The sequence below is a fragment of the Marmota marmota genome, unplaced genomic scaffold, assembly GCF_001458135.2.
Source record: "Marmota marmota marmota unplaced genomic scaffold, marMar, whole genome shotgun sequence".
NCBI classification, from domain to species: domain Eukaryota; kingdom Metazoa; phylum Chordata; class Mammalia; order Rodentia; family Sciuridae; genus Marmota; species Marmota marmota.
Genome location: NW_026000174.1, coordinates 64,943,333 through 64,967,595, shown reverse-complemented (window position 1 = coordinate 64,967,595; position 24,263 = coordinate 64,943,333). Strand labels below are relative to the sequence as shown.

General features: G+C 48.9%; 1 protein-coding gene across 2 annotated transcripts; it reads left to right on the top strand.

The window, feature by feature from the left end:
- The first annotated feature begins 846 nt into the window (after nt 1–846).
- On the top strand, nt 847–21,422 carry Slc22a8 (solute carrier family 22 member 8). Of its 2 annotated transcripts, XM_015477311.2 has the most exons (11): nt 847–1,004; nt 1,754–2,110; nt 14,408–14,511; nt 15,061–15,215; nt 15,877–16,045; nt 18,112–18,235; nt 18,452–18,567; nt 19,500–19,714; nt 20,365–20,473; nt 20,625–20,828; nt 20,918–21,422. In XM_015477311.2, the coding sequence occupies exons 2-11, from the start codon at nt 1,778–1,780 to the stop codon at nt 21,015–21,017; spliced, it is 1,629 nt and encodes a 542-aa protein (XP_015332797.1). In that variant the 5' UTR covers nt 847–1,004; nt 1,754–1,777; the 3' UTR covers nt 21,018–21,422. The 2 variants fall into 2 exon arrangements, with proteins under 2 accessions (XP_015332797.1, XP_015332798.1); XM_015477312.2 differs by lacking the exon at nt 1,754–2,110 and having other exon boundaries at nt 886–1,004.
- The last annotated feature ends 2,841 nt before the right edge of the window (nt 21,423–24,263 follow it).

Sequence of the window (24,263 nt, the reverse complement as noted above, 5' to 3'; positions counted from 1 at the left end):
CTCTCCGTTTCCTAATTGATTATGCCAAAGAGTAACATGGCTATTGTGAGGGTTCATTGACCCTACAATTGGCTTCTTGTCTTAAATGAAAATATCTGCAGAAGAAAGGGCTAGAAGAACATACCTAAACTCTTCCTGTTCCTGTTTGACTCTCCAGTAAACCGTGTATATTTAGTTTGGTTTGATTTGGCTTGTCTGTATACCCTACATTTTGTGCAAGAAACATGTTATTATATAATTAAAATTATATTCAGAGAAACAAAAAGTGTAGAGACTATAGTTGATCCTCAGAAGGAAGCATCCACTTGTGTCCATTGAGAGTAGGATGCAAGGGGTGGCCTGTGGCAGAGTCTCAGGCAGGGGAGACCCTAGTTGTTCCAGGGGGCCAATGTACGGCAGCCCTGGGCCTAAGGACAGATGTCAGGGACATTTTCTATCTGGATATGTCCTGATACTTCCTGGGAGGCAACCCCCATGCACCTACCTGGGAGGCAGAAATAGGTGATCTGGTAGAGAATGCTGTCTGCTCACAGGCAATAGCTGCTCTCCCATTGGTCGTTCTCAGAACATCAGAGTCAAGGAACCCTGGACCCTGGACTATCAAGGCTCAGGCCAGACCCCTTCCCAGACACTCTATTAGGTGAGTCTGCCTGGGTTGCCCAGCCCTCTTCCAGCCGGCACCCCTGCTATGCTCAGCCACACAGTCCCCCTCCCCCACCCCTACCCCCCACTCCCATCAGCCTTTGCTGAGGCAGCCCTTTCTGGAGAGCTGGGCTCGGTGGGTCCACAGCACTCTCCCTGCCAGTGATGTTAATCCTCCCAAGAAAGTCAAACATTAGCCCAGGAAACAGCTTATGCCTTATATAAGGCCCCCCTGAGGGAGGCACAAACACCACTTGTTAGAGCTGAGCTGTCCAACCTCAGCAGCTGCCGGACCCTAGGACAGAGCAGGGACCTCGTCTCCATCTACCTCCAGCTCCTCCAAAGCCAGACCCAGCCACCAGGTGAGAAGGGATAGAGGGCACTCAAGCCCAACACCCAGGACCCCTCCCTACCCCGCAAGGCCAGACCCTACTTTTCCACCATTTCTGGTAGAGTCTCTAGTGCCCTCTGGGACCTACTTGGGTTCTTTCTGATATTCCAGCATGGAGGGTCCTAGCCCCAGGGAACAACCAAAAGTCAGGAGGCTTAGAGCTTAGGCTTGGGGAGGCCCTTCTTAACAGGCAGCCTGGGTCCTCTAGCCTTGTGTGTCTGCCTGAAGCAATCAGGACGTCCCCACCCAACCCCACTATCCATCCTGCATAGCCAATATCCAGCGCTGGTCCTCTTGGTCCTTTCTGTGTGGCCTGCACTGTCCCATACATGCAGCCTGTGTGACCAGTCTAGCTGAGCACACACATTCACCCACAAGTGCACACATACAACACATGCGCTCAGAGTCACCCGGCTGAGCTTTTTATGCTCCAGCCTCAATGTACATGTACCTGTAGACACCTCTACGCCCACACACCTGGGCACACGCCCACACCTGATATCCCCCGTCTCTTCATGCACCTGGCTCATCCTTGTACATCCATACGTGAATCTATGCACACACCTGAGCCTCCACATCTTACACACACAAACAGCACCACACACTCGTGTTCACACACACATCTGGGCACGTCCTCATCCACATGCTTCTGCAGTCCTCCCCGGGCTCACGTGCACACATCCACACACACCTCCCCCCCACCTGTTGCCTTGCCTACAGTTCTGGCTCGTCTTGCCTGGAACCATGACCTTCCCCGAGATTCTGGACCGAGTGGGCAGCATGGGCCCCTTCCAATACCTGCATGTGACCTTGCTCGCCCTCCCAATCCTCGGCATGGCCAACCACAACCTGCTGCAGATCTTCACAGCCACCACCCCTGCCCACCACTGTCGCCCGCCTCCCAACACCTCTGCAGGGCCCTGGGTGCTCCCCATGGGCCCGAATGGGGAGCCTGAGAAGTGCCTCCGTTTCGTACATCTGCCCAACACCAGCCTGCCCAATGACACCCAGGGGGCCACCGAGCCGTGCCTGGACGGCTGGGTCTACAACACCACCAGGGACACCATTGTGACAGAGGTATGCCTGGCACCCCCTCTCCCTCAACTTACCTCAGGGACCCCATGTACCCTTACTGCTCGTGGACAGGAGAGAAAGCGGGGGGCCTAGTTTGCTTAGGGTTCCAGGACAGGATACTGGGCTGGCAAAGAGCAAGGAGCTGGTATGGATGCAGCCAACCAAGAGGGCTGGTTTCTTCACTCAGAGGCCAACTTTTCTTCAACAGATGTTGAGAGCCTATTCTTTGGACGGCACAGTGCTGAGCTCTTGGGATACATAAATGCACTGTCCCTGCTCCCGAGGGGTCTATATCCCAGTGGGGGTAGAAACAATTAGTACTTCTTCAAAGTACTTTGGCTCTGACCTTAGACGGTGACCTGGCTCTGGGCTGTGTGTGGGGGCAGGTGGGGATGGGCATTGGAGGAAGTGATCCTGGAGCTGAGACAGGAATGGTTGACCAGACCCTGAGGGGAAGGAGGAAGATTCCATCTGTGCAGAGGTCCCAAGGTGGGAGGGGTGTGGAAGAGGATCTCACGGAGCAAAGGGTTGGAATGCTCCTGAGCAGACCCAAGAAACATCCCATCCACCCGCACAGGCACCCATGGGTTTGCCTCCCGGCACTCATTCCTCCATGGGTTTTGCTGACTTTCTCATCTGCCATGTCCAGGAACTACAGAGTTAAATCAGACTCTTCAATGAACTGACAGGCCAGTCAGGGGACCGTGATAAGATGAAGATGAGGAAAAGGGAGTTGCCATTTACTGAACATCTACTAACTGCCAGGCGCATTTTGGTGCTTTGCAGACATTGTCTCATTTGATTCTAGCAATGATCCTCTGTTAAGGGTGATTTCTATCTCCCTTAACAGATTTAACACACACACACACACACACACACACACACACACGATTCAGAGAAGGAAAGTGATTGTTCAATGCCACACAACCAGCTTGTTTCAGAACTGGAATTTAAAGCAAAAGCCCATAAGAGGTCCAGGGGTTTATGAGAGTTCAGTGAGGGCAAAACCACAGGATTCAAGGGATGCTTCATGGAGGGGGTGGAATCTGAGTAGAAGTCCCTCAAAGTCAGGATCCAGATTTTTGCCTCTGTAGAAGTACCTTGCAAAAGCCTAGTTCCACCCTACAGATGTGGACTCTTGGAATCCCAGGAGATGTAGCCTCTTCAAGGGAAATATTATTATCTCCAGTTCACAGATGAGGAAACAGGTTCAGCCTGACTCCCTGACTTTCCTTTGCTGGCAGAGGGAAGTACTAGATTTGAATCCAATACTCTTTACATTCAGAGTCTCTGTATTATAATTCCTTTGTTTAATAAAAAATTTTTTGGTACCATGTATTGAACGCAGGGGTGCTTAAACACTGAGTCATACCCTCAAACCTCTTTTTACTTTGAGAGAGGGTCTGACTAAGTTGCTTAGGGCCTTGCTAAGTTGCTGAGGCTGGTTTTGAACTTGAGATCCTCCTGCCTCAGCCTCCCGAGCCACTGGGATTATAGGCATGCACTACCATGCCCAGCTAAATATTTATTTATTTATAAAGTACTTACTGTGTGCCAGACACTATTCTAAGCACTTTACAAATATTAATACTTTTAATCTTCTTGACAACACTATAGGATAGTTAGTATTCTAACCCATTTTTCAGATGGGGAAACTGAGGCATGGGGAGGTTAAGTAGCTTGCTCAAGGTTGCATCGCCAGTAAGTGGCAGACTGAGGTCCTGCACTCGGGCACCTGGGCCCAGAGCTGTGCTTCTGACCATTGCGTTAGCTGCTCTCAGAGCCCCTAGATTACATTTATTCCTGCTATGTTCACTTTTCCTCCCCAGCATCAAGCATAGCTCCTGAAATGCACCAAATATCCAAAAACACTTAGGAACAACACCTAGTGCTGAATACTGAGGCAGCCCCGCCTGGTCTCCAGGAGCCCACCTCCAGTGGGGACAGGTTCTCACCCCTTACGGGTAGTTTTGTGGGACATGCATGCTTCCGCGGCAGGGACTTTCAGCTGCTTCACTCACCGCTGTATCTCTAACACCTGGAATAATGCCTGGCACAGAGGAGGTGCTCTGTGGAATAAATATTTGTGGAATGAATGAATATGTGCTTTGTAAACTCAGAGGGCTCTGGGAGCCCAGAGGAGAGGTTTCTATCCAGCCCAGAAGGGGGATTTCAGAGGGCTTGCTGGCGTCAACAGTGCCTGCCCTGAGGAGAGGACAGAGTTAGGGGGCAGGCTGAAGTGGGCAAGTACATGCTAGGCACAAGGCACAGTGTCGGGGGTCATATGCAAAGTCACAGATGCATGGAGAATGCAACACAGTCAGGAATGCAAGTGCTGGGAGCAAGCGGTGGGAATAGGGAGGCCCGTGGACATAGGACCAGGAAGGGCTGTAGAAAGGACCTCTGTATGTAACAAGGGCAATAGGGGGCCACTGAGAGTGGTGTTGCTAAGTAGGAGAGTGGCATGCCCAAACCTCCTTCTAAGAATTGTCACTTTGACTACACATCAGAAAGTGATTTGTAGTCCATTTTAGTCAAGCAGCAGGGTGACACATTAGCAAGTTGCACAGGAATTCAGGAAAGAGGTGACAGAAGGAATGGTTGAGACTGAAGCGAGAGAGGTTGGGAGTTGGAATCAGTGGGACCTGATCACTGAGTGGATGTGAGGGTGAGGAGCAGGAAGGAGCTGAAGATATGCCTGTAAGTTTCCTATGTGACTTGCTGTAAGTTTCCCTGGATGACTTGCTGTGCATCTGGGAAGACAAAGAGAAGGAGTAGTCATCATCCCTGTCCTCAAAAAACATGACCTAGCAAAGAAACAAAAAACCTACGGGGAACAGTTAAGTAGCACCATCACTAACATTTCCTGCATGCTCACCTGGTGCCACACAGGATGCATGGTCCCCAGCCCACAATCTGTGAGATCAACCACACTCACTGAACCCCAAGAGGGTGCTGGGTGAACAGACTACCCAAAGATCAGCTCCCCACCACACTTTGCAGCGGCTCCTCCAGGTCAAGGAGTCTTTGCCGCCCATCTTTGTCATCGCAGTTCTGGATGTGTAAATAGTGCTCAGTCAGTGCTCAATGAAGGACCTGCTCCCTCGCATAGCGGGATGCAGACACTGTTGGGAAGTGGCTTCCTTTCCAGGTCATGCCCCTGGCAGGTTCCTTGGCAGGGAAGCCTCATGAAGAACAGAGGTTGAAGACCTTGTACTCAGTCAAGTATCAATTCATTCTGTGCCAGCCAAGTTCCCAGTCACTGTTCCAGTGACTAGACCAGTGTAGATCTACATCCCAAAGAGGTGCAGGGGTCCCAGTCCTCAGGGTACTGCATCTTTCTCCAGCTCAGATCTCATTTAGCTCTGTATCAGAATCTAACTCCCTAGGGACTCTCTATGAGATCCCACTGGACAAGTCCAAATGTCCAGACCCAGCCAGCTGCTGGTATCTACACAGCAAGGCCAGAGCCCTCTAATTTTTCTGTTCATTCAGCCACAAACATGAATGGGACTCCATCTGCTTGGGGTGGGGCAAAATGCAGTTCTGGCCCCCATGTGATAGAGGTAGAGCAGTAGCTGGATCTTACCTAGAGATGGATCCTAGCTCGGAGGCAGGGGACTGGATGCGGAGGGTAATGAAGAAGGCAGAGTTATTTGATAATGAGAGAGCTTGGTTCAGGTGACCCGATGAGCTTGGGATTGTCGAGTAAAGTCAGGCAACCAGAAATCACCTGACTCTACTGCCTATGAGGAATGTCACAATTCCAAAAAGTCTTGGTTTCCTCATCCATGAAAAGGAACAAGAAAGCAAGTGTGGAGATTAAAGGAAATAACCAAGAACAGCACTCAGCACAGGGCCTAGTGCCTGCAAAACATTCCATCAATGTCAGCGGCTGTTGCTGCTCTGTGGATGTTGATAGCGGAGATGTCTGAAAACAAGAGGATTCATCCCCACAGATGGTAGGGAGATCTTCCGGTAAAAAGGGGAGTCTTCTGTCTCAGCACTTCGTGGCTCACCCAGGTTCCCAGATTTGGCCAATCTTGATGACCCCCCTAGAGCTCCTCAGGTGGACCTGGTGGGTCACCTCCCCTCATTCAGTCCCCTCATCTGTAGAATGGGGTGAGAGGACTGAGCTGGTGGAGAGGGCTGGCCCAGAATGGGGTCTGGACAGGGGAATGGAGGTGGCCTCCCTCCCCCTTCTGATCCCCTAAGCTTTCCTGGCAGGGGTAACCACGAATTCCTTTCTCTTGGTGCTGCAGAGACCAGAGACGAGGTCAGGATTTTTCAGAAGGAGCTTTACTGGGACATTAAGAGGAAACAAAGCCCTTTCTATTATGTCTGGAAAGCATGGAAGCCTACATGCTGGGCCCTGGGTTCCCTGGAGCAGAGTGTAGCCCACAGCCCCACCCCATGGAACCTCTCAGCCCTGTGACCCTGGGGCCTGGGCCTGGATTTGCATGAGTAAGATGCAGTCCTTTAAAGCCCCCAAGATTCCTTTCTGGGCCTTGAGTTTCCCTATCCTACCTCCAGGGCCACAAGAAGCCCATCCCCAGCATATCAGTGAGTCACTGGAGGCCCAGTCACTGCTAGAGAAGGAAGGAGCCTGCTCAAGAGGTCTCCTAGAAGTAGGTCTGTACCCTGGAGGTTCCCCTGCGGAATCCCCAGTCAGCCACTTCTGACTTCTCTCCATCCCCATCACCAAATCCCCAGGCTGCCCAGCTCCAGGGCACTGATCCATCTCGTCTCCAGCCCCATTCCAGCTTCTGTCCCTACTGGTGGCCCTCAGCCCCGCCCCAGGTACCACTCCCTTTCACCTCTTTCCTAACCTCCCGTCCGAATCCTGGGTGGGGACCTGGGAGCCTCACCCTGACCACCTTCCTGGCAGCATGACTCCCAGTGACATCCCTGATCTAGAAAGTCCCTGATCCCATGCACAGGAGTCAGATCTCCAGGGTCAAGAACTCACTCAAAGCTACTGAGCTATAGCTTTGCATTCCTTCTCTCATGACCCTGCAAACCAGGCACCACTGTCCCCACTTTATTGAGTAACACACTGGGCTAGGTCCAGAAGGGAGACTTTTCAGACATGATGGTTCTGGCCCAGAATCCATACCCTACCTCCTGCATCACAGGTGTACAATGACATGAGACAATAATAAGAAGAAAGTATATTGTAAAGGCTGGGGCTGTGGCTCAGTGGTAGAAAGAAAACTCACCTGACACACCTGAGGCACTGGGTTCGATCCTCAGCACCACATAGAAATAAAATAAAGGTACTGTGTCCACCTACAACTAAAAAAAATACATATTTTTTTAAAAAGGGTTGTGAATTGAAGGTCCACTGTTTTCCAGGTATAGTGCTGAGTGCTCTTCACTGAGTACATCATTTACAATCCTGAGAAGCAGGTACCACGTACCTACAGGTACAGAAGAGGATGCTGAACCACAGAGAAGTAGCTGTCTGAGGAACACATAGCTCTTAAATGGCAGAGATGGAGCTCAAGTCCTTTTGATGCTCCCCAAGACCTGGCTCAGCCAGGTGGTGGCACATGCCTGTAATTCCAGCGGATCAGGAGACTGAGACAGGAGGATCATGAGTTCAAAACCAGCCTCAGCAACTTAGCAAGGCCCTAAGCAACTCAGTGAGATCCTATCTCTAAACAAAAATACAGAAAAGGGCTGGGGATGTGGCTTAGTGGTTAAGTGCTCCTGGGTCCAATCCCTGGTACAAAAAAACAAAACAAACAAACAAAAAACCTGGCTCATCCTCTTTGGCCCTTTTTCCCTAGTCCCAGTTTCATCTGGGATCTAATAAGGCACGGGGAAGCAGCTATTCTCCCCAAGGTCTGGCCTAGTTCTAAAAGCCCCAATGTTAAGACAGGCTGTTTCCTTGCCCTAGCTCTAGGAAGAAGAGAGGATGTGTGAGGTCCTTGAAGTCAGTTTTCCACTCCTCCTGCTGATCATGGCGAATGGCTTGTCCTGACCTTCGTAGCCTACCTTCTGCCTTACCCTCAGAAGGGGTCTCCTGGCCACTCTTTTTGCTGCTGCTTCAGCTTCTAAACCTCTCCTCACCTCATACTTTGGACCTTGACCAGATCACCGGCTCCTACCTTGACCACCTCCTCCAACCATGATTCCATCCTGGGCCATGCTGTCTTGTGGTGGCTCCAAACAACAGATGCCACGTCTTAAGCCTTTCTTCTGGCAGTTCGGTCTCAGGGCGCAGCACACAGTGGGCCACTGGGGAGCTGTAGCAATAGGACATCAGCTGGGGGTTCATCAGACCTGAGTTTGAGTCTCTGCCTTGAAATAAACCAAGCAATGCTTGCACACATCATTTATCTTCTGTGCCTCTGGTTCTTCTAAAAATGGAGACAATAATGGTGCCTATTTCATAACATTATTATGACATTACTCACAAAGCTTTCTCCTGAGCCATAGTAGTCCTTATCTCTCTTCCCTACCACCTTCCTGGTGCATCAGACCATGCCGGAAGACAGGGAAGTGAGCTTCCTATCCATTGCTTCCAAAAGCCCATTCCCTTGGGGCTAAGATAAAACTCCAAGAAAAGAAAAAATAAATAACATTAGACTAGGATGCTGAGAGCAAGGGTGTGATGTACAATTGTCCAAAGTTGATGAGAAGAATGAACCAAGGCCATGCCGAGGACTGGCTAGAAGCACCAGGAAGCTAGTAACTAGATCCCTCCAACCAGCAAGTTACCTCTCCCTCTCTGGCCTCATCAGAAAATATGCATGATAACCCAGGGTTATCATTATTCATTAAACAAATACTAACATTTACTATTACTAACTACTCTGATAGCTGCCAGGGATAAAAAGTCAAATGAGATGTTCTCTGTCCTCAAAGAGGTTGTGAACTACAGGAGAGGAAAACAAGTAAATAAGCGTGTAGAATGCTGCGTGATATGCACCTGCTGGAGGTAAAAATGGGGCTGCAGGGAGCTTAAGGAGAGACCAGGGCCACCTCACCTCCACCCAGAGTCTGGACATGCTTCTCGGGTATTTATTCACTTCATACACATTTATTGGCCACCTTCTTGTGCCAGACATCCAGAAAAGAAGTTCCTGGCACTCAGAAAGGATGATCTTGACGTGAATTTCAAAGGATTGGCAACATGACCAGAGTAAGGGGATTGTAGCAAGTGTAAAAGCAAAGAGGAACCCATTGGCAATGGAGCTTTTGTTGAATCACAGTGTGACCTGATTAAATCCAAGGACTCCACCAGCCATGCATGCAGTCACAGTCAAAGGAAATACAAATCACTCTCTTTAATCGAATTTTCTGCCTCAGGTTTTCTTAACAGGGCCTTCTGAGGGGCTTTGCACAGCTAACTACACAGAAAGCATGCCAAAAGTCTCTCTAAATATCTTCCTCTCCCCAACATCCCAGGATGTCTTTAAAAACCTTTTCCACTCGCTCTGTATCTGGTTCCCTCATTACGATGCTCTTCTATTCCTAACCCCTTCCCCATTAGTGCCTATCAGGCTGGCAGATACTTCAGACATGCAGGAATCATGCAGCATACTCATTTCCTCGGGCTCTCAGACAAAGTACTACCAATTGGGGGCTTAAAACAACAGAAATCACATTGTCTCACAGATCTGGAGACTAGAAGTTCAAATCAAGGTGCAGCTGTGCTTTCTATAAAGACTCAAAGGAAGACTGCTTCCTTGCCTCTGCTGGCTTCAGGTGGCTGCTGGTGATCCTTGGCATTCCTCACCTTCTAGATGCATCATGCCCACCTCTGCCTCCCTCCTAACATTCTCCTGTGTGTCTCTTCTCCTCTTAAAAGGACACTAGTCATGGCAGACTAAGGGCACAACCTACTCCAGTATGACCCCACTTTAACTCAGCTGATTATATTCTGCAACCCTCTTTGCAGATGAGGTCCTATTCTGAAGCAATAGAGGGTAGAACTTCAATGTGTCTTTTGGAGGGACATGATTCAACCCACAACAGTTGCACATCTCAGATCTGAGCCCCAGGGTCTATGCAGCTCTACAGGGAAGCCATAACCACATTTTTCTTTCTATCAGTTCTGATGAGCTTCATTAACCATGAAATCTCTGGAAATCTCTGGGAGCAATTTAGAGTGCATTGAAGTTCAGATTTTTTAATCTTTAACTATGCAGCACTCCTCCTCCTTAGCTTCAAGATTTCATCAAAGAGTGATAACCCTCCAGTACACAATTTTCCATAGAAGTTTTTCCAGTCTGATTGTGAAAGAACCCTTCTCTCCTCACTGACATGTGGCTGTGTGATTTGTACTAGATATAATCCATCCCGGTATGTACTCATTCTGGCAATGTTGGTCAGTTCTCGTGGAAAGTGGAGTGTAGACCATATGACCTCTTCTTTAGATCTCAGCAAACCTCTCATCATCCCTCTGTTCTTTCTGTGGAATTTTCACTTGTTCCATTCTACAAGTATTTATTGAGTGTCTACTATGTGTCAGGCACTGTTCCAGGCAATTAAAGTACAGTAGTGAACTAAACAGACTAAAAGTCTTCCCCTCATCAAGCTGACTTCTTGGGGAAGAAATAGACAATAAATTTTTAAAACAAAGAAAGAGAGGCAGTATGCCTGATGGTATCAAAACCATAGAGAAAATGAAGTAAGGTAGAGAGAAAGAGTTTTCAGAGGGGGTATAATTTTAAATAGGAGGATAAAGGAAGGTCTCATTGAGGAGATAACATTTGAGCTAAGATCTGAAGGAGGTGTTGGAGGAAGCCAAGATCCAAGGAAAGAGCATTCCAGGTAAAGAGAAAGATGTATGCCAAGTCTCAGAAGCAGGAGCATGGCTGACAGGTGTATGGGACAGCGAGGTGACCAATTCATCCAGAGCAGAGTGTGAAAGGGAGCAGGAAGTAGGAGATGAGGGCAGAGAGACAACAGGGCTGCGGTGGGAGCAGATCTCACAGGGCCTCATAGGCCATTCAGGTTTCTAACCCGTTCTAAACATGACTCAGAGTTCATTCTGGAATAATATTTCTTGTGAATTTCTCAATGTTCTGGTAGAAACTAGCTCATGACAGTTATTCTAAAGCCCACAAGATCTCAAGTCTCATAGTAGAAGCCAAGACCCAGCAGATATGGTCTCAGACAGTGGAGCAGGTGGCAGCCTCAAACTAACACAAGAAGATCTGACATTGACCCTCTCATGATCCAAACAGACCCTCGATTTCTTAAGACACTAAATACTGTTGAGGTTAGATAAAAATCTAATTTTCATTTGCAACTTCTTGTGGGCTGTATGAGGAAAGGCTGTGCTGCTATTACAAAAGAGTCAACGACAATTCATGGCTTAAAAAAATACAGCAGCACTTTTCTCTTTCTCATGTTAAGAGTTGTATTTCAGGCTGATGATGGTGGGTATGCTCCGAAGGGTCATTTAGGAACCCGGACTAACAGCAGTTCTGACATTTTCAACTCCACACTTCCAAAGTTGTTCCAGTTGTTGTCAAGGAGAGAAAGCATAGAAGTCCATGCCAGGGATTCCTGTTAAGTGAATGAGGTAGAAGAAACATGTACCTTCCACTCACATGTCATTATCAAGGACCACATGCAGCTACAGGGTCACCTGGGAAATGTGCTATATACTATGGAAGAAGGGATGGATGAACTTATGTGGATAGTAAGCCTTTCCTCTAGATTTTCCTAAAAGGGTTTTATACAGCACATGCCACAAATTACTTTCTGTCTAGACATCCACGGGCCTGCTCCTTCCCATGCACCCTCACTTCCTGGTTTACCTCCCCCCACACACAACACACACACACCATCAGACTCCTTCTCTGTTAGAAGGGACCACCAGGCTTGCTGGCCATGCTGGGCCACTCTAGGACAGCTGAAAGACCTGGAATCTTCATCCAGCCCCATCGTCCCTCACTTCCAGCAGAGGAAAGTAGACAAGAGTTCCCTGGGATATGTGGTTCTCCCCCACACTGTTCTATTTCCAAAACATTCTAGGGAGGCATTGCTAATGAATAAAATTCTCCACTTCATTATACAAATAATTCAGGATGGCTGGGGCAAAGGGTGTGTGTTGGGGATTAGCAGGAGATTAGAGCAGACAGGTAGGCTAGGGCTTAGAAACTTGCCAATAGAGCTTTACCCAAAGGGCAAGAGGAAGCCAGCGAGTGCTTCTGGCAAGACAGAAACCTGGTTGGAGCTGGTGTTGTAGAAAGCCACTCAGGTTCTCAGAGAAGGAATGGAAAAGTGGGGATGAGAATAAAGGAGAGGCCAGAAGGTGGTCACAGTAATTCTCTCTGGGCCTCAGTCTTCTTGTCTATAAAATAGGGATGATATTAGCTCCTACATAATAAGGTACCTAGTGAGCCCTCAGTAAGCATCAGCTGTCATTATTAATCCAAGGAAAGAAGGTGAGCCCCACACTAAGGCAGCTGTAGTAGAAAGAGAAGAATCCAGATTCAGGAAATATATATTTTTTTAAATAAGAAACTTGAGAGTCAGACAATTGTGGGGTAGGGAGAGAGGAGGTGGAGTCGAGAGAGGGTTACCATCATCATCTCCCTTATATGTGAAATCCAAAGAAAGTTGAATTCCTAGCCAGATTTGGTGGTGCATTCTTATAACTCCATCTACTTGGGAGGCTGAAGCAGGAGGATAGCAAGTTCGAGGCCAGCTAGGCAAATTAGTAAGACCCTGTCTCAAAAAGAAAGAAAAAAAATTAAAAGGGCTAGGGATGTATTTCAATCCCAGTATTTAAAAAAAAAAAAAGTTAAATTGCTAGAAGTGACAATAGAGTGACGGTGGTCAAAGGCCTTGGGGGAGGTGGAGGGAGTGAGTAGGTGGGGTTATTGGTCGAGAGATACAGACGGCACCAAGTTTCAGCTAGACAGAGAGTAGGTTTTAAGATCTATTGCTCAGCAGGGTGACAACAGCCAATAATAACACGCTGTATAGTTCAAAATAACTAAGATGAAATTTCATATATATATATCATCACACAAAAAAAAGTCAACTGGGCTGGGGATGTAGCTCAGTTGTTAGAGTTCTTGCCTCACATGCACAAGTCCCTGGGTTCAATCCTCAGCACCTCCACCAAAAAACACTGTCAAGTAAGTGAGGTGATAGTATGTTCCTCTTCTTGATTTAATCTCTCCACATATATCAAAACATCACATGGTTCTCCATAAATGTAATACAATTATAACTCATTGATTTAAAATAATATAAATTTTTAAATAAATATTTTAAAAAGGGAAAGTTGCCAGTCACTGAGATTGGAACCTCCCAAAGGGTGAGGTGACAAGTCCCCCCGAGCCTGAGATGGGGGTGTGACATCGTCCTGGGGTGTTTTCAAGTAGGCAGCAGAATCTCCTGGTCTGGAGGCCAGAAGAGAGGTTGGGCTGCAAAGACGGATTTGGGATCTTCTGCGTAAATAAAAATGGAAGCCATTGGAGCAGAGAGCATATGTGGGGAAAGCCGCAGAGAAGAGGATCCAGGAGGTGCCCTGGGAGGGCTGTAAGGGCTGGGAGGAGAAAAAGGTGCTGGGGAGGGAAAGGAGGACTGGTGACGAGCACGGGGGTGGGGGGCGGAGGGAGAGGTCAGCAGTGCCCATGGTGACGAAGGCCAAGCCAGTTCAAGATACAGAAGATCCCATTTTGTTAGTGAAAAGGGAATCACAGGGGCTTTGGGGAGTGCAGCTTCAGGGGCTGGTGGGGACAGAATTGAGAACCGAGTAGAGAGAAGAACAGGGAGATGCAAGGGAGAAGAGAAATAAAGTGGATGTGGAAAGGAAAGAGGCTTTACGTTGCAGAGATTTGAAGACACACGAATGTTGGGGAGGAGTCAGGAGACAGGGAGACTGAGGAAGGGGGATGGAGGGAAGTGGAGAGGCTACGGCACACGACCTATGGAGGAGAGAGGGTGAGGCCAAGGGTCCAGGCAGTGGGACTGGCCTTGGGTGTCAGTGGGGAGGGAAAGAGGCAAATAGTCACAGGGACATGGGCAAGTTTGGAGGGAAGGAGGAAGGAGGCTGGGACAGATCTGGATGGAGCAGCTGAGAAGACTCTAAGCCATGTGACACGCCACACATGCTTGAGAGATGTTGTTATGACACAATCATGGATCAGGGACCCACAGGCCCAGGCAGACCCAATAAGCTGCCCGGCCAGGTAGAAAGAGGAATTGGTGCTTGGGAGGTAGGAGCCAGGTTCAGGGAAGCCAAGCCACGGTGGTGGGAATGGGAGCGTGGGTCAGATTCAGGTCTGCGCTGAGCTGGCCTGGCCCTGCCTCGTTCCCGTGCAGTGGAATCTGGTATGCAGCTCCGGGAAACTGAAGGAGATGGCCCAGTCTATCTTCATGGCAGGCATCCTGATTGGAGGGCTCGTGCTTGGAGAACTGTCTGACAGGTGAGAGCTGGGCACAGCCCACAGTGGGGTGGGGGGAGCAGCCTCTCCCCACTCTGTTCGGCCCATGCCCTCTCAAAGAGGAAAAGATCTGGGAGAGATAGGAGAGATGGGCCTCTCTGGGGGACCTTGGGCAAGTTCCATTCCTTTCTAGGCCACAGCCTCCTGTCTGCCCCAGAGCCTTACAACTTAAGTCTTGGGGCCTCCCCACACCCAGAGGCCTCCAGGTTTCTGGACACAGCATGATGATTGCACAAAGGCAGTACAGATGGACTGCTTAGAGATAAGTGGTCTTTTGACCCCTGCTCAGTCAGCTAAGTTAGGGTTGGAGGAGATAACTCATTAACTCAACACTTTAACCACAAACTTGTTGAAAAACAGCAATTACAGCAAGGATTTATCTGGGGAAGGAGTTATGTGTTCTACCTGGTCCTTGAGCCGCAGTGGGGAGGCAAAGGAGGGGTCCAGCCCTTTGCCCCAAAGCCTGCAGAGTCACTCATCTTGGCAGGCACACGGTGGCTAACCTGGCCCTTCCTCTCCTTTGAGCTGCAGGTTTGGCCGGAAGCCCATCCTGACGTGCAGCTACCTACTGCTGGCAGCCAGCGGCTCAGGCACAGCCTTCAGCCCCACCCTCTCCTTCTACATAGTCTTCCGCTTCCTGACGGGCTTCAGCATCTCAGGCATTGTCCTGAGCACGGTCATCTTGAGTGAGCCACAGGGGGCCAAGGAACTGGGTTTGGGGGTGGGGGTCACCAGCCAAACGCTGAGAAAGCAGGTCTGAGCCTGGTTCAACCAGAGGACTCCCTGGGATCTTGGTCAAGGTGCTGCCCCTCTCAGGGCCGCAGAGGCCCGCTCTGAACATAACTGCCCTAAGGCATAATAATGGCAGCTATCCATCTGAGGACTTACCCTGAGCCTGGCACTCCACTAGGTACAGTCACATTTCGCCCATGGGCAGGAGTGAGTGATGCTGGTTATTTATATTATAAAGATGAAGAAACTGAGGCAAAACAAGGGAAGCCACCTGTCCCTGGAAAGGCAGTGGTCAAGAGTATGACCCAGAGGGACTGGAGATGTAGCCCAGTGACTGAACACCTGCCTACCTCAGCCAAGGCCCTGGATTCACTTCCCAGCACTGCAAAAATTTAAAAAATAAAAATAAAAAAGAGTGCGAACTGGGAGTAGACAGACCATGGTTTGAGTCTGACCTCCTTGGACCTCAGGTGCAGCATTTGCAAAGTAGGGATGGTGAATCCTTAGGATTAGGAGCAGGTCAAATAGCTATTGAAAGTAGGAGCCGGTGCCCCTTCACAGGGAGGTGCCTGGGCCCTAACAGGAGCTAATCTGATCCCTGGACTCTTTCCACAGATGTGGAATGGGTGCCCACCTGGATGCGGGCCATCTCGTCGACAGCATTTGGGTACTGCTACACTACTGGCCAGTTCATTCTGTCCGGCCTGGCCTATGCCATCCCCCAGTGGCGCTGGCTACAGTTAACAGTGTCTGTTCCCTACTTCATCTTCTCCCTGTTGTCCTGGTATGTGGGCCTCTCCTTTTCTCCTCCCTCCTCAGCCTAACCTGGCTGACCAACTCTGTCTATCCCCAGCACCCCAGTCCCAGAGGCCAGGAAGAGCACCGAGGGTGGGGTAGTTCCTAAGCAAGGCATGCTGCAGGAAGGAGCACAGGAGGGCTCTTGGGGCTGCCTGCAGATGAAGAAGGGGGTGAGTTGAGATGGATGGGATGGAGCCAAGCTCTGAAGAGCACAGAAGTCCAAGGAGGCTTCAACTTCATGTGGAGGGAGACAGAAAGATTTCTGTGGGGCTTTCAAGCCTAGCCAATGTTCTGTTTGTGAAAGAATGGTCCCACGTGGGTGGGGACAAGCAACAGAAAGGAAGGAACTATGCAGGCAGGAGGATTCTGGGGAATAAATATGAGAAACACTTTGAAGGAAGAATCTGCAGGATTTGGGATGTTCCGGATTTGAAGTACAAAGAGTAGGAATGTCCAAAGAGAAACTCTGGCCTGGGGACAGAAGTGTGTGGGTATAAGACACAGAGTGATCAGAGAGCTCATTATCAGCATATAGAACCTAAGCCCACACTGAGAGACAAGAAATGAGCCTCTATAGCTCACTGTTGAAGCCAACATACTGAAAATCACAAATGAGCCCAGGAAAAGTTATGAAATCTTGCAGCAGTTTTTTTTTTAATTGAACATTTATCATGTATAAAGGCCCTATTCAACGTAGACATCAGCCTACATTGTCTCTGTTTTTCATGGCATCTCCCAAGGTTACTTGGAAAGGTGAAGAATTGAGATAGAATCTCTACTTGGAAATAAATGTAGCCCTTCGAGGGTTGAGATCTGGGGATGACAGAGCAAGAGAGATGGTCAGAGGGCCCAGGGGGGAGCCCAGAGGCACATCCACAACCTCAGATGGGAACAGAGTAGGAGTAGTCAAGGTTAGGAGAGAAAATAGGAGCAGGTGTCAGCAGAGAACAGTCAAGGGCTCAAGCCACTTCACTGTTGACTTGGGGCAAGTTTTCCTACTCTGAACCTCAAAATTTCTTAGATAAAATAGGAATACTGTTAGCCAGAGTTTTGTGATTCTGGTCCACAGGAAGACTCACTAATTGGAAGCCATTGCCACCATTATTCTCAGGGAAAGAAGAAGAGTTCAGGTCCTGCCCATGGCCTGTGGGTTCTTGATAACCTTGGGGACAGCAGACTCAGAAGATTGCCAGAGCAGAAACCAAAACCACAAGACCATGAAGGTAGATAGCAATAGGTCCAGGAAACCATCACCATCAGCTGAAACCAGGAGACCAATATCAATTTCCAAGGACCTCACCAGAGCTAGGCTCTGAGAACCTTTGGAGGTCACAGCTGGAGCTCACCGTACTTTGGACCAGCCTTTTCCAAACACCACTCCTTTCTCCCCTCACCTTGTCCTTCTCCATTCCTCTTCACCTAGTCCCTCAGGTGACTGCTCAGCATAAGTCAACCCCAAAAGCCTAGCCTGGGACACAGTAGAGTAGCGCGCACACACACACACTGCACACTATACACATACACACACACACATATTGTTGGTCCTTTGCAGAGACAAAGAATCCTCCAGCCCATTCCCTAGGCCACAGCCCTCACCTTGGCCTAAAATCTCCTTCCCAAGCTTCCCTGAGACTGCAACCCTGACCTTTCTTCAATAAAGAGATGGAAAATTCAGCCCAAGAAAAGCTGGAGAGGTGCACGTGCAGGACCCTCCATGTGTCCAGCCTTGAACATGCCATCCCCTCCCCAGGCTCCACCTGCCCTAGCCTAGGGCCTGGGGCTCTCAGCCAAGGAAGACACCCAACAACAACAAGACACTCAGGTGGGGGGCAGAGGAAAGTCTCTTTCAGAAGGGAAAGAAGAGAATACTGGAATTTGTGCTGGCTACAGGCAGCCCAGGTGCAAAGTTGGGCCAAGTTTAAATTCCACGGAATTTGCCATCAGGCAGCTCAGGTTTCTAGACTTCCTACCCTTTGGCCCTGGCTGCTGATGTTCTTCCAGCCTCTCACTCTGGAGTGGGAGGAGCAACTGTGACTTGACTCTGGCCCCCAGGTGGATACCAGAGTCTATACGCTGGATGGTCCTAAATGGAAGGTTCTCCAAGGCCCTGAAGACACTCCAACACGTGGCTGCCTTCAATGGCAAGAAGGAGGAGGGGGAAAAGCTCAGCTTGGAGGTAGGGGCAGAGAGAGATTTTAGTCAGGGGCAGGACCCTGTGCTCTGCTCTAGGGCTGCCCTCCACTCACTTCTGTTTCCTACGGTCACAGCCCACATCCCATCTTATCCCCCAAATTAATTCTTCTAGTGGGACCGGTTTGTGCCTCTCTCCCTTCCTTTCTTCTGCCCACCAGCTAGTCCACTAATAGCACCCCTGCCTCTCCTCTGTCCCAAGGAGCTGAAGTTCAACCTGCAGAAGGACATCTCCTTGGCCAAGATCAAGTATGGCACAACTGACCTATTTCGGATACCCATCCTGCGCCATATGACCCTCTGTCTTTCCCTGGCCTGGTAACGTACCATCGCTCTCTCCCATACTTGCCAAGGCAGGGGTGATGAATAGGCCTCCAGTAGTCTCACATAAGGGCGATACCTAGGGCATCTGCAAAAGAGGTCAAGGGGCTACCTCCCCTGAGCACCACAGTCCAGACTCAGTCCCAGATATCTGCTGCATCCCTGCCCCACAGCCACATTCAACCAACAGGGTGTGCTTCCCTCTAAGGTCACACAAACGGCCTCCACCCCCAGGGTAAATGCACTAGTACATCCCATCAATGGCTGTTTCCCCAAGCCTGACTCTGGGCATTGCCACCCTCTGGCCCAGCTCTGCCCTCTGGAACCCCACAGAGCAAGGCTGACCCTCTGGACTTCAGACTTGCAGACAGAAATTATGTGTCTCCCAAGTTTTCTCTTCTGTCTGACATTCTACAACTTCCTCAAAACCCTTTCTGTGACCTGGTTGTGAGACCACTCTCCATCCTGACCATCTCTATATGAATAGTAATGAACTTTTTCAGCACCCTGCAGAAAGGATTCCACAGTTCCAAGAGGGGAAGGAGAAGCACTTGACCCCTGTGCACAGCTCGACTTTTACCTCCTCAATCCAGATGTTCAACTGCTTCCTACCAAGAAAGATTATTTATTGCCTCCTTTGGTCTCTGAGAGTCCCTCCAGTCCCATTATTCTCTAGAGAATAATAAGGGCACCTGTGCCATGACACCCTCAACCATGCCCATGTCAGACATGTCAATCAATCCCAGCACGTTTGCACAGAATGTAGACGCAATCTCAGAAACCTCAAAATTGCCTCAAGCACTCCCCACCAATCAGTTGCAAATGGTACAAGAAATGAGACTATTCACCATTCTGGTGACCCAGTGACCAGTATGGGACGAGGCCTCAGCCTGGCTGCAGATGTTAACCAATCCCTCTCTGTCCCTCAGGTTTTCCACTGGTTTTGCCTACTACAGCTTGGCTATGGGGGTGGAAGAATTTGGTGTCAATCTCTACATCCTCCAGATCATCTTTGGCGGGGTCGACATCCCAGCCAAGTTCATCACCATCCTCTCCATAAGTTATCTGGGCCGGCACATCACTCAGGCCATTGTGCTGCTTCTGGCAGGAGGGGCCATCTTGGCTCTCATCTTTGTGCCTTCAGGTAAGAGGCTGGGGCTACCCCAGAACCCTCAGATGCCACAGGCTAGAAAGTGGGTGACCAAGACTCCAACTCTGTTGGCTCTGCCTCTTATTCACCATGTTGCCTTGAACTGGTCCCTACACTCTCTGAGGTCAGGTCTCTCTTCTAGAAAATAATTCAGTTGGGCTAAATGATATCAAATGTCTTTTACAGATGTCACTCGGACTGGGCAAAATATGGTAGAGTCTGAATAGTGTGAGGAATTGCTTAGGAACTGAGCATGTCCTGGGGCTCATCACTGCAGAGAAGGATCTGAAATGGGGAAACAACAGAGTCCAATCCATGAAAAACACCCCAGTATAAACTTGGAAAAACCACTTTTATTGTATTTATGTTTACTGATGCATGTACATCCTTCCAAAAGAACTTGAGGTATTTTAGAAGAACAAGTTTAAGTGGGAATAGGAATTGGGGCCAGGGGAAAACACAAACACAGCAGGACATGTGTCAAGCATGCAAAGCATTAGGAATAACAGAGGGGCTACTACCTTTAAGTTGGGGTATGAGCTTCCTGGCCGCCAAAGCAAAAGAGGAGGCAAAGTCTGCTAAAGAATAAGAATACTTGAGTCCTCCTTAACTCCAAGGTCCTCCACATTTTCTTCCCTCTGCAGACATGCAGATCCTGAGGACAGCGCTGGCTGTGTTTGGAAAGGGATGCCTGTCTGGCTCCTTCAGCTGCCTCTTCCTCTACACAAGTGAACTCTACCCCACAGTTGTCCGGTAGGTGCTGGATTTGGGAAAGGCCCAGCCAAAGGATACAGGGCCAGATGGGAGTGTGGCATCCTCCTACCCCCCAACCCAGGGGTCCCAAGGCCATCCTTTAAGAACCCCACACACAGGCTGCCAACCCTCTCTAAACCCACCCCCCCAGGCAAACAGGTATGGGCATTAATAACCTGTGGGCCCGCGTGGGAAGCATGCTAGCCCCACTGGTGAAAATCACGGGTGAGGTGAAGCCCTTCATCCCCAATGTCATCTACGGGACCATGGCCCTACTGGGAGGCAGTGCTGCCTTCTTCCTGCCTGAGACTCTCAATCGGCCCCTGCCAGAGACCATCGAAGATTTGCAAAACTGGTGAGTTCTCCGCCTCTGGCCCCCACCAGGGCTCCGCCTGGGGAAAACAGATCAGGGCTCAAGTCTTTTCCTGAACTTTCTGTCTCTAGGCGCCATCAAGGAAAGAAGAGAAAGCAGGAGCCAGAAGCAGAAAAGGCATCCCAGAGGATCCCTCTGAAGCCTTGTGAATCAGGCCGGGACCCCAGCTGAGGACAAGGGACCCCCCTTTCCCAGTCCTCCAGAGACTGATCCCCACCAAGATCCTGCCTGCCTCTGGGCTCCGTGGGTACCCTGGAGGTTGGGGGGAGGGCCAGGATGGGTCCATGCTCCCAGGAAAAAGCCTTTGGAGAAGCCAGTGAAGGCATCTCCACCACCACCTCCTTCACCAGAGTCCCCATCCCATCCCTGGCCAGTCCCAAGTTCGAGCCACACCCCTGCACTCATCCTCCCTGCCATTCTTCTGTCTATCCTTTTTCTACTGTGTCCCAGCCTTCCCCTGGTGTCCCAGCCTTGTTCTCCTGAGATCCCCGGAATCAGTCCTAATAGTTTCTTCTTCTTGTTCCCAATTCTTTTCTTCAATGGGAAATTTCAATAAACAGCAGTAAAGAATTTAAACCATGCCGCTCAGAAATGGAGGTAAGGAAGGAGACCCGTACCATGTGAATATGAGAGCACACACATCTGTCCATCTGTGCCTGGATGTACATACAGATATGGACACCTGGTTATATGCAAGTTGGGTAGATGTGAACATGTGCATATGTCCTAGTCTGTGCTGTTATGACAGACTGCCAGAGGCTGGGTACTTTATAACAATATAAGTTTATTGTTTACAGTTCTGAAAGCTGGGAAATCCAAGGTCAATGCACCAATATTCAATGTCTAGTGAGGCCCTTCTTGCTTCTTCCCCATGTGTCAGAATAATGCAAGGGCAGAAATCTAAATCTGGAAACAGAGCTATGTCAGTCAGCTTTCCATCACTATGAGCAAATACTTGAGATGAAAGCTTAAAAGGAAGAAAAATTTATTTTGGCTCAGGTTTCAGTCCATAGTCACTTGGCCCCCTTGCTTTGGGGCCAAGGCAGAACATCACGGCTGGAAACACGTGGTGGAGCACAGCTCACCTGATGAACACCAGGAAGCAGAGAGAGAGGAAGGGGACTCAGGGGCACACCCCCCGACCCAACTTCTTTCTACTAGGCTCCACCTCCTAAAAGTGCCACCACCTACCAATAGTGCCATCTGCTACATCCAAGCCTTCAACACATGAGTCCTTGAGGGACATTTACCATCTAAACCATAACAGGATCCCTATGACTTCATCACTTCCCAAAATGTCCTGCCCCTTAATACCACCACAACAGGGATTAAGTTTCAACATGAGTTTGGGGGACATTCAGACCGTATCAGCATGATTGTGCAAGTGCTTTGAGGTATGTGCCCATCTGACCTGTGCTTGGAAACAGTGTGTGTCTCTACATGTTCCTCGCACGCGTGGGAGCAGATGATCAAACAAGCCCAGAGTGGCTGCAAACAGAAGCTGGGGCCCTTACAGTCTTGACTCTCCTCCCCTGTGTGTCCCAATATCTGATCCATGACCCAACCACAGGCCCAGTGCTGTCAGTTTTATCTCCTATTTAACTGAGACCGCCGTAGCCGTGGCAGAATGCTATTTCTGCCACACTGTTCCCTGGTTCTCTCTAGTCACAGCAAAAGGCCTCAGGCCTCTTCCATCTTAACAAAATCCAAAAGCCTCCCCGGAAGCCAGAGCTCCTTCCAGGGGCTACACTGTCTCTTTCTTCTCTCTAAAGCCACACCTCATAAGGGAGAGGCTGGGTACTTTATAACAATATAAGTTATATATTGCCTCCTCCACATCTCCTTTCTAACTACATTCACCTCCCCATACACTCCAGCTCCTGCCCCCTTCTTCTCTGACACTGCTTTCATTAGGGACACTCATCATCTCCCTGTGCTGCATCCACACCTCACTGCATGTTCGCAGCTCCCTCCCATGAACTGGCTGCTCCTTCTTATGCTCTTCAAAGGTTCTGATAAATGAGAGTCACTTGGTCACTTTGTCTGTCCTGCCCCCACTCCTTCTTCAAAGGTCTGCTAGTCAAACAGTTTCATGACCTTCTACTTCTTGTTGTGACTAACTAGACCAGAAGGCACTCTAGATCCAAATCTCATTGATCACATGCTCCCTCTTGGTCTGAGATCTGAGGTAGAATGTATTAGTCTGTTTCCTGTTGCTGTAACAAAATTCCCAAGGCTGGATACTTCATAAAGAAAAGAGCCCTATTTATCTCACAGCTTTGAAAGCTGAAAGTCTCAGATGAGGGTAGCCCAATCTATTTAGCCTCTGGTAAGGACCCCAAGGCAGATGACAACACAATAGTGGGAGCACATGTAGATGAGATCTCTTGATAAGACAGGAAACCAGAGATTCGGGGGGCCAGAATTGTTGTTTTTATAAAAACCAGCTTCTGTGGGAACTGGGGTCCTGTAAGAACTATTTTAATTCCTTCCAAAGGCAACACCCCAGTGACCACCAGTCTCTTAAAGGTTTCATCACCTCCAAACACCACTAAGGACCAGTCTTCCAACACATGCAACTTTGGGGGAGAAATCACATCCAAACCATAGCAGAGGGTTCCATCCATCTCTTGGTACTTGCTTTGGGAAGGCAGGTTAGCATGAATTTGGGCTGGCTCAGAGCACAGAAAGACAGTAGCAAAAAGAGCAGAACAGAGATGCACAGAGAAAAAGAGGCTCCATGGACCCAGACATTTAAAAAAAAAAAAATGACAAGACTATTTATAATGGTTTTTACTGAATTCCAAGTCCCTGTTCCTTATCAGCCCTGGATGCACTATCTGTCACTGAGTTCTGTTAAGAAGCCCTGAATTCTCCAAATAAATTTCTCTTCTTGTTTAAGCTGAGGGAGTTTTGTTCCTCATTACTAAACAATTCCAAAAGCAGCAATTCTTCCTCTATCATTTCTTAAGCACTGACGTCTCTCAGAAATCTTTCCCCAGGACTTCTGCCTCTCACATTCCAATGGAAATATAATATGAGCCATCTGTATAAATTTTCATTGAAATTTCCTAGCAGCCATTTTTTAAAAATGAAAAGAAAAAGATGAAAATCATTTTAATAATATACTAAATATGAAAAATACATTTTACTCAGCCTAACACACCTAAATATTACCATCGCAACATCAATCGATATAAAAGTTATTAATGAAATAGTTTGTAGTTTTAAGTTCATACTAAGCCTTCAAAATCTGGTATGTATTTTACACCAACAGCATAGCTTGATTTGGACCAGCCCAATTCAAGCACTCAGTAGTGGCTCTTGCCTACCATAATGGACAACTTCAACATACTCCAGAGATTGATTGTCAACCACAGAGCTAATGACTACTCTCAAATCTGTATTTAGAGATTT